Source organism: Centruroides sculpturatus, unplaced genomic scaffold, assembly GCF_000671375.1.
Source record: "Centruroides sculpturatus isolate CEXI.00-Female unplaced genomic scaffold, Cexi_2.0 scaffold148, whole genome shotgun sequence".
Lineage (NCBI taxonomy): Eukaryota > Metazoa > Arthropoda > Arachnida > Scorpiones > Buthidae > Centruroides > Centruroides sculpturatus.
This window is the reverse complement of record NW_019384359.1, coordinates 744346-755265: the sequence shown is the minus strand read 5'-3', so window position 1 is coordinate 755265 and position 10920 is coordinate 744346. Positions and strand designations below refer to the sequence as shown.

General features: G+C 23.0%; 1 protein-coding gene across 1 annotated transcript; it reads right to left on the bottom strand.

The window, feature by feature from the left end:
- Positions 1–4288: 4288 nt before the first annotated feature.
- LOC111640434 lies at positions 4289–10050 on the bottom strand. The gene is made up of 3 exons (XM_023386442.1): positions 9923–10050; positions 5571–5823; positions 4289–5184 (listed from the first exon to the last, which is right to left on the bottom strand). The coding sequence occupies exons 2-3, from the start codon at positions 5817–5819 to the stop codon at positions 4348–4350; spliced, it is 1086 nt and encodes a 361-aa protein (XP_023242210.1). The 5' UTR covers positions 5820–5823; positions 9923–10050; the 3' UTR covers positions 4289–4347.
- Between the last annotated feature and the right edge of the window lie 870 nt (positions 10051–10920).

Below are 10920 nucleotides of genomic sequence, written 5' to 3'. Positions count from 1 at the left end.
AATATTTTAATAATAAATCTCATGTTTTGGATAAAACATTTTATTATTTGCAATAAATATTCTTCAGTTTTACTCATTTCAAATACTTTTGAGTATTCATATGGAAGAAATTATAAGTTGATATAAATTATTATGTCAAATTTTTATTATTAAAATAATAATAGTACAGAAAAGTTTTCAATTTTCAAATCACTATTCTCTAAATATGATATATAATAATTTCAAGAAAAAAATAAAAAAAGTAATGTAATAATCCACAGGGCAAATGAGCCATCTATTGCATTTAATAACAAGAAATTTTTCTGAGTTTATTTGACTTGTTTCTTATTTTATCAAAATAATTTGATGAAATTTACATTACTATAACATTTACAGTATGATGTAAATTTGATTTATATTTTTTATTTAGCAACATTTTCAAAAATAACTATATATAAAATGTTATATGGAATGCTTAAAAAAATCACATAATATTTGAAGTTATCAGTCATAATCACAATTAGTTAATGACTAATTCTTTCAAAATATTTATTTTAGTTATCCATATATTGTATTTACGTATATAAATCATTAACCTTTAGCTTCCTTTCAGTTTAATTGTTTCATATAATGATCAAACTGAGAATAATACTTATTAATTTCTATATTTCTAATTTCTGGAAATTATACAAAATTTATGCTTGTCCCAAAAAACAATGTTCCTGAAGAATAATATACTAACATTTACAGTAATTATTTAAAACTTGCATTAAAATAAGCATATTATAAACCAGTGGTTTATAAACCAGTATTATAAACATGGAAGCTGCAGGGTTTTAAGCCCCTCCCCATTTACATAAAAAATTTAAAAGTTATTTGTTCAAACATTTGTGATGGCAAATATGGTTTATCGGACCATCTGAAATACAACTGTCATACACATGCTAATAAAAGGCATTGAATAATTAATAAGTATTTTTAATTTTTGAGTTAATTCCTCCTTTAGATATTTCTGGATCCAGTACTGTTATAAACTGCCAGATCTTATAATTCCTGACAATATTACAGTTTTATTTATCAAATATACAATTTTCTAAAATTAAAATAATTTCACTTTAATTTATTAATTATAACATCATCATTCTAAAATTAAATTAATTAAAATCCATAATTATCTCAATTTCCAAAAATTCTATAAAATAATGACTATCTATAACTACATTACTTATATAGTGGTTTAATATATAATTTAATTTAAAAAATATTACTAACTAACTACCTTGGAAATAATTCTACTGTTTAAATTGAAAAGAATCAGATTGCTCACAATATGAATAAATTATATAAATTTTTGAAATAATCAAACAGTATATCCATTAATGAACAAAATCACACATAAATGTAAATTTCCATACATAAAATACTTGTTCACCTAAAGAAACAACATGATTTGAAAGTATTTGATAAAACTGACATTACATCTTTAAATAATATACTAAACACTTTCAATATTACAGCATTCAGTATATCACAATTTTCTTTAAGTAATTACATCAGAAATTTCAATTATCTGGCTATAATTCAAAATTTCTCTGGAAAAACTATTAAAAATAAAGAATATTAAAATCTAACAAATAAAATGATATGTAAAAGGAAAGACAACATACATATTTAAGACGATTATTGAGTACAAGTAAAAATTCCTTCTGGATACAATTTGTTGCTTTTAAGTACACCATTATTCTTTTATTCTTAATTACAATATATACATGGATCAATTTAATATTTAACATTTAAAAGAGTTTTTCATCAGGAATGTATAAGAGAACAATGTAGAAAATCAGGATTTTATAACATAATACATAGTGCATTGGCACGAGTGAGAGAACATTGATATAGTCAGAATATTCTACATCTAAGCAATATTTTGATATTGGCACATTTTATCATTTGTAAAAGTGTATTAATTAACTTTAGAAAAATATTTTTTCACTTTTATTTAAATTTTGATGAAAAGTTTTGGCTTTAGTTTATTAGTTAACAATTTGGCAACATAGCCATCATATCAGTGATGTTGAAATGCATTAAATCTGATCAAACTTTTTATATTTTATCACTGATGATTCTTTATAGAATATATTATATCATGAACACTTTAGTCATAAAAATTTTCTGGTATTATTTTAATTTATAAATAAGAAGACAACAGATATTTTCAAATATCAGAATGGAATACAGAACATTGTAAATAAAAAAAACTAAATGTTTCAAATATTGTTTTGAGTACTATTTTTTAAGCTTATAGCAATATAACTATTTTTTCATTGAAAAGCTTGACATTTTTTCAACTCTAACTTAGAAATGCTTAAAACTGTAACTTTTTGGTTTTATGTCATCAAAAATATTTGTTTGTAAACGTCAGTATTATAATAACTGATATATTTAGGATTACCAGTACATATTTTATTAAATGCTAATTTTGATAACTTAAATGTCTATTAAACTGGAGATAAAATTGTATTACTAAAAAATGTTTAAAATTTAAATAAAATAATCAATTTTTAGATGCATAAAAAATAACAAATTTTAAATTTTACTTACTAGAATATTTTTAAGATATTGTATTATTAATTTAAGATATGACTGAAAACATTAAAAGTACAAAATCTGAAAGTAATACATAATGTGAAATAGAATATAATAGATTTCCACAAGAAAAAATAAATATTATAGTTAGAAGATATAAATCTATTTTAAAAATAATTAAATTTTCAGTTTATTTTGAACATTTTAATAAAAATTAAATAACAGGAACTAAATTATAATTTAATGTTAATATCTAATTTAACCATATAAAACACTATAAATACCAGAAATTTCTTAAGACAAGAGTCTTGATATTGTATAAATAAAGTCAAAACTTATAACTGTTTAGGAAAGACACATAATTGTGAATATATATCATTAATTGTAAGCATTTTTGAGAATTAATTTTAATTAATTTTCTCTGAGAATTTGTGTGATTAGCTTTAAAATCTACAAATGATAGAAGCATTTATATTTACTTACATATTATTTTTTAAAAATGATATTAAATAATTGTAAAAGAAAACCAGCTTCTAAGTGACAAAAATAATCTATTGCATAAGTAAAGAATTAATATACTTAAGTTTAATCTTTTAAATTATAGAAATATACTATGAAAAACATTTTTTCTTTTTTTTTACAAGAATATAGAATATTTTGTCAGAGATAAATACATCATTATTATTATTATAAATGTAGACTAGTTGATGTATTTTAAACATTCATGTCTGCATAACAATCTGAGAAAACAATTTTTATGTTACTGTTTTATGTTGTTTTTGCATTATATTAAAACTAACATATTTCAATCATTTATTAGTATTAATTTTATATTCAAAATTTTAAGAAATTTAAATATATTATAATATTCTAAAAATATTCAAAAATTTAGATTTAAAAATTCTAAATGTATACATTATTAAATATAGTCAAAGATAAAATTTTTAAATATATTTTGATCTGCTTACAGATACAGATTTAAATATATTCCAAAAATATATATCTTACATAGGAATTTAAAGTTTAAACCTGCATTTTAAGCAGTCAAAATAAAGCTTTAGCATTTATAGACCAAGCTTTGAATATTACAATTTTTCATTACATATAATTTCCATTTATTTATTAAATAATGTTTATTTGTTAAACTCTTATTTCTCAATTAAAATAATTTTACAGACAAATAAAATATTAAATACTAATCATGTTTGCAATTTATACCAATCGTACTTATGAATTATGATTTTCCATATTTAAGTAAGTATGATAAACTGATGATGATACAGTCAAAGTTGATTAACATCTGTCCACTTTGTGATAGTATGCATTTTTCAAATTGAAACAGCCAGAAAAAATAAAATTTCTCATTTTAAAGACTGCTTTATCAGTTTCTATTTATATATTGACTTAATATGGAAGACCTTAATCTCTTTTTAACAATATTTTATTTTTCCAGTTTTATTTAACAATTGGAAAAAATAATTTTAATTTGAACAGTTTATTATCATATTTGTCATTTTTTTAATGACAAATATGATAATAAACTGTCATTAAAAAATTTGTCATTAAAAAAATGACAAATTTGTCATTTTTTTAATGACAAATATCATCATAATTTCAGTTTATAAAATCAATATTTTTACAGGTCTAAAATAAACAGTTTTTTTCTTGGAATTAAGTGTTAATTTTTGGCACAGTTTGTGTGAAAGACAAAGAATTATAGTAGTTTATACTATACAATATCATATAATATATTTTCCATTTTTTCTTCTTCTTCTTTTTTTTTTATAAATGTGACTTGTCAGCAAATTTAGTATTTAAATTAATTTCATCCATATGTATCATTGTACTCTCTTCTGAATGCTCAGATTGTCTACTTATTATTCCCAATTCTAAATTGCTTTCTGTGGGATGCTTATATTTATGTTTTCTCTCTTTCCATAATTTCAACCAATACTGAAAACCTGAAACAATATTTTGAGACCTTATTAATATAAGTAAAACATTTTTTAAAAGAAACAGAGAGACATCACGATCAAAATTTGTCCATAAATGGACACGTATAGCAAAATATGGTAAGTTTATCAAAACAAGATGAAGAAAATTGTATAAAAAGGTAAGATTTGGAGAAGACAAGTGTATACCAAATTTTGACTGACTAAGCATATATAATGCTAATGTTGGAAGAAGGAAATTTACACAAGACAAAATTAAAATGGCATTTTCTAATGAATATGGAAGAATAAGTTTTGTTTCATTAACAAACAAGATGCTCAAAAATGTGACACTATCTAATATTTCAAAAGAAGTGCTGCTAATTAGATCATTAAAGTAATTGTAATGATGAGAATGTCTTTTTGCATTATTATGAATAACAACCAAAAGCATAAATACAATTATGGAGAGTGCAATTACAACTTTCAACATTTGAGGACTGAATGTAACTGTTGAATCAAGAGTTTGTGCAATATTCATTTTAAACAATAAAATAATTTTCGTTGTTAATAGTAAGGCATAAAATAGCCAAACCATATAACAGAGTGGCAATATTCCAAATCTAGTTGATGGAGTGAGCATGGAATCAACAACATCTTCTGGATGTCCTTCCTGTTGTAATCTTGCCTACAATAAATAGATACATATATATATTTAATTATTCTGTTATAAACAGAAATAACATTACTAGAAAGATCTATATAGATGCAGAAGAGATAACTTATAAATTCCAAATAATAATAATAATAATTTATTGATTAATAAGCCAAGCTTTTTACAATGGAAAGTTAAGTAAATAAATAGATTATAGTGTTTTGATTGCACATTAAAAAGCAAATTTTTCTTAATGTATTAACAGAATAATCACAGATTATAGTAAAATACTTTAAAATAATAATAATTATAATTCATTATGTCATATTGTTTTAATAAATTATTTTCAACTTATTTAAAAATAATTGCTTTTTGTTATAATGCTATTTAATAAAAAGATCTGAAATAATTCAATTTACCTTTCTCTTATAAAATTTATAGGAAATAATTCCAGAAGCCATGAATCCAATGAGAACTAAAAAGTCAGCCAAAAACCAGAAATACCAACCAGCAGTACCTTCATTATGTAGTATTAAACAAAAATTGAGCATGCTTCCTTGTATAACTAGCACTAGCAACAAAAAAATTGAATTGATAATGTGAACAATTAAGTTTATGCTACAACCGCACTTCAGTGATGTTTGTGTCATTGTTATATTGTTCTTCATTAACCTATGTAATGGAAAAAGTTAAATTAACAAAAATAATTGTTGCATATACTAACAATAATTATTATTATAATATAAAATTTTTATATTTTAATTAACAGTCAAAAAATATTTAAAAATCCTAGTTATAAGTCTTTAATATTTCTTATAAAAATATTATTTAATTATATACATATTCTTTACTTTCTTTTTTAAGTTCTTTTTGAATATAAGAAAATTATGCTATGTTTAGCATTCAGTTATCACAAATGAATTGTGTAAATAACTCAAAAACAAAAAGGATTGATTGTACTAAAAATAATAAGATAATCTGAAGTAAATCCAATTATATGTACAGTACTTGCAAATTGAGCTTGAAGTCTAGTTTCATCTCAAGACAAAGAATGCCTTAAGCCACTTTCTGTGAATAAATGAGTGCCTTTTAGTCCATGGGTCACTTTGGGTGACTGTTTTGTTTTTAACCTTTCTGACCCAAGACTAAACAGTGATCAACTTAATTCCATTTCCAGTTCTACATATACAGATATCCCTCTACAACATGATTTGAGAATTGGACATATCCATACAAAATGTCGTAATTTTTAAATACATTAAGTACAAAAGCTCAGATGATATTATTTTTCCAAAAAGAAAAAATCCTCAGTTAATGGTTTTTGATAATGAAGGAAAAATTGAAATTGCAATACTTTTGATTGTGATTGTTAGTTAATTATTGATTGCTTTAATAAATATGTTTCTCTTAATTATAAAAAAGAATAGTATGGAACTTAATCCTGTGTTTTGTACTAGTCCTTTGTTTTGTGTAGCACAGATTCATATAACACTGTCCTTTTTCGAAACCTAAATACAGTGTTATATGAGGGATATCTGTATATACATACAGGTGTGGCATAAAGAGTGGATAATCTGTTACCTGTGGATAGGGGACATCATGACTGTTCAGAAAATTAAACATTGTGTTTAGTAAAAATGTCATAATTTTCGAGTTATTGGACATTTTCTATTTTTTTGGAAAATGGACTTCCACGTTCACATTTTTCAATGTCATGGTAACAAATCAAGGATTTTTCCCAGTCTGTTTTTGAATACTAGTCTTTGATACATGTTCTATCAAATGTAAACTGCCATTTTAGTGTCATAGACTTGTTTTTTTTTTTTTTAGAACAAAAAATAATTTAAAATTTGTTTCCTTTTTTTCAGTGTAAAAAAAGTACTGTAACCTGTGTACTGTAATGTACTGTAAACAAAAATTTTAAATTACTTTTTGTCCTAAAAAAAAAAACCAAGTCTATGACACTAAAATGGCAGTTTACATTTGATAGAACATGTATTCAAAAATAGACTGGAAAAAATCCTTGACATTGAACCATGACATTCAAAAATGTGAATGAGGGAGTCCATTTTCCGAAAAAATAGAAAATGTCCAATAACTAGAAAACTATGACACTTTTACTAAACACAATGTTTAATTTCTGAACAGTCATGATGTCCTCTATCCGCAGGTACGAATTATCCACTTTTTACTCCACACCCTATATATATATAACTTTTTGTAAATATTGACAGTATAACAATTTTCTATACAACTTAAGAAATTGACATTATTTATCAAAATGCTATGATATAAGAACAGCAATAGGTATAAATAGATGTATAGTCATCTAAAATTTTCATTTTAAATTTCACTGTTAACAACCAGATTTAAAATGTAATTGCATATGAAAAAATTCTTTTAAACATTTTTAATTATATGAAAAGTTGGTGTAAACTTATAAATTTTGCTATTAAAGAACATTTCAAACTAATTAATCAACAAATTATTCATTTTTTAAAAATATTTTTGAACATTTACACCTTTATAATCAAAAATGTTGGCTATTTTAGAAACTATTCTATTTAGCTGTATTGTAGAACTATTTATAATATTCAGTTTTTTAATTATAATATCTGTGTATGTTCACATTTATTGTTAATAAGTTATAACACACTTATAAAATTTTACTTATTGTAATCTGAATTAAATTAAGATGATAGTTATCATAATCTTCAAGTATATAGTTATATTATAGTTATAATAGGCATTTTTAAGCTATCTTTAATCCTGCTATCAGTGTTTTAAACATTAAACATTTTAATCATTATTTGCTCACAGTACTGTAGTATAAGTTCTTGGTATTTCTTACTTAAATTATATGCTAGTTGTTAAAAAGCATCATACAGCAAATACTAACATACAGCAAAACTAACAAGCAAATAAAATTGAATAAATTACTATTAAATAATAATAATAATAATAATAATTAGAATTAATAAATCTTTAAATTATACATATTTTGAATGTTTTAACATGTTTAAATATCAAAGCCAATAAAACCAAAGCTTCAACTAATTGTACTTTGCATAAATTTTGCCTATAAACAGATTTATCCACAAAAGGATTAGTCAGCTTAAATAAAAGATAAAGAAAGATTGCATGATCTAAACTAGTTTGAATCAAATTTAAAATATTTTGCAGTGTAATTATATGGCTGAAAAATACAGAGAATGAATATATCGAAAAAATAATTTAGAAAAATTTGTTTAAAAAAAATACCAAATAGAATAAACTATACAAAAGTAAATTGCAAGACAAACATCATCACTAAATCCGATATATTATAAAGCTACAGTCAAACCAATGCCGAATATTATCGGGCTAGAAATGGCTATAATATTAATAATTTATAAGACAATTTGGCACTAGAGTTAGGTTTATTAAATTTATCAAGAGATGGTGCCTAACGCCTAACTCTAGTGTCAAATTGTCTTATAAATTATTAATATTATAGCCGTTTCTAGCCCGATACTATTCGGCATTGGTTTGTGCGTAGCTTTATAATATATTGGATTTAGTGATGATGTTTGTCACGCAATTTACTTTTGTATGGTTTTGTATGGCATTGGTTGGTGTGTAAATTGTATGACTTTCAGCAATGCAATTTTATAATCTTTAATCCAAATTACACTATTTGATCAACTAGATAGGTGGTTGTATCACCACTTTATATTAGGATTGATTATTAGAAATTATTGTTGAATTGTAATTTAATAGTTTAGAAAATCTTAGCAATTCAGATTATAAATAATCATTTTTATATTAAGAAAACCTAGATATTTATAAGAAATATTAAGGATTAATACATTTTCTATTTTTAAGTACAAGAATTTGAATTAATTTATATTTTTTATATTATTCAGTAAATAAAATTTATATAAAATAATAATCATTAATGCATAATTTTGAATAAAAGTTTTAAAATAATTTTCCGACACCCGAATCAATTCACAGAAAATATTTTTTGAAATAAACTTTTAATACAGCATTCAATTGTTTTAATATTGTGACATATCACAATTAATAATAATTTACATTATACTGTACATTAATTTATTTAAAGATTGCAAACAAGTTTGAACACTGAAAAAAAAAAAAAAAACTTTTCCAAAGACAATAAACAGAATTTGTTCAAAATCACCAGTCTAGAACCATAAATATTTAGAAAGAGATATTTTTTTATATAGAATTATTATAGAAAAACAAGCCAAAAAAAGTAATTAGTTTGCAATGAAGTCATCACTTAGAATAAAATAGAAATCAAATAAAGACTGATGTTATCATTAAGTTTCGTGGAACAACTAGCAAATAATATAACAGACAATGCTTTTTAAAGCTCTTTATCTAACTAAACAACATATATTGGATTAAATATAATCAACTTAAGTATGTGCATAATTATATGCATAAGTATGTATATAACATACTTATATATAATAATATATAATATATTAATATGTTATACATATAATATATATGTAATAATATGTTATACATATATAAGTATATGTATAACATAAGTATATAAGTATCTTTATAATTTTTGTAGCAATTAATAAAGAATATTTCTTCATTGCATGCATACAAAACATTCTAAGATATCCTCCACAATAACAATGTACTGTACTTATTATTGAGATAAACAAAATCACGTTTTTCATATGTACAGTAATATATATATATATAAATAAGTTATATATTTTGCACAAAAGGCTTTAGACGTACTTACAATAAATTTCCAACACTACTTGACAAATTATAAATAATCTTCGCAACCTTTTTCTATTGTAATAAGCTATCATATAAATAAATATCTCTCCTCGCATCTATCAGAAAGCAGTAAACTCTTTACAGCGCCCTCTTACGAATTGCTATAGAATTACAGATGTTTATGTATTTTTAATTAATTAATATTTACACTGAAATAATGCTTCAGTCGTAAACACTAATTAAATTTTAAATAAGATTTAAAAAATATATATATATTATAATAACCAATAAATTGGTTGTTGTAATGTATTTTTATAAACTTTTCAACCGTGATGAATGACTTTTCATCATTGAGCGGAGTCGGAAAAAATTCCGTCACGAAACTTTTCCTTGTGTTTTTCAAGCACGTTCCGAAGTTTAAATAAAACAATACAATCCTAGTTTGCGCAAGATTCGATTTTCGACAATCTTTTATTAAGATTAACGGACTGTATATGAAAAAACAATAAACTTTTATAAGTAATAATAATTGCTAATGAATTGCAAAATCAACAGAACTTTCCGTAAACGCGACCTTCGAGTAATTTTATAGTCCGGACAAAATTTTTAATATATATATATATATATATATATTTTTTTTTTACCGCTTATAGTCTACTTCATCATATACCGGTACATAAGCGATGTAGATAAACGTCATAGCTAAATTGTATAGGGATATTTTGCAGTTCATTAGAACATTCCGACGTTACACGTGGTTAACCATCTGTTTTTATCACAAAGAAATGAGTTGGAATAATCAAAACTGTTGTCTGATTACGAAAACTCAAGTACATTAGTCAAAAAAAAAAAAAATCTTGAACTGCCAAAAATTATTACCACAAATACAAATGTTTAAATGTTCTTTGTTTATTAGATTTACATAAATTATTTTGTAATTTTTCAAATTATGTTAAAAGATATCATCAAAAGTAAAAATTAAAAATACTTACATATTTAAGTAAGTCCATATCTAAG

What these genes read in the sequence shown, in the direction of transcription:
- LOC111640434 (XM_023386442.1), bottom strand. Translation starts at nt 5,819, where the DNA reads ATGAAGAACAATATAACAATGACACAAACATCACTGAAGTGCGGTTGT. An exon ending in ATAAATTTTATAAGAGAAAG is followed by an intron (nt 5,185 to 5,570) that starts GTAAATTGAATT and finishes TATTTATTGTAG; the next exon opens with GCAAGATTACAACAGGAAGG.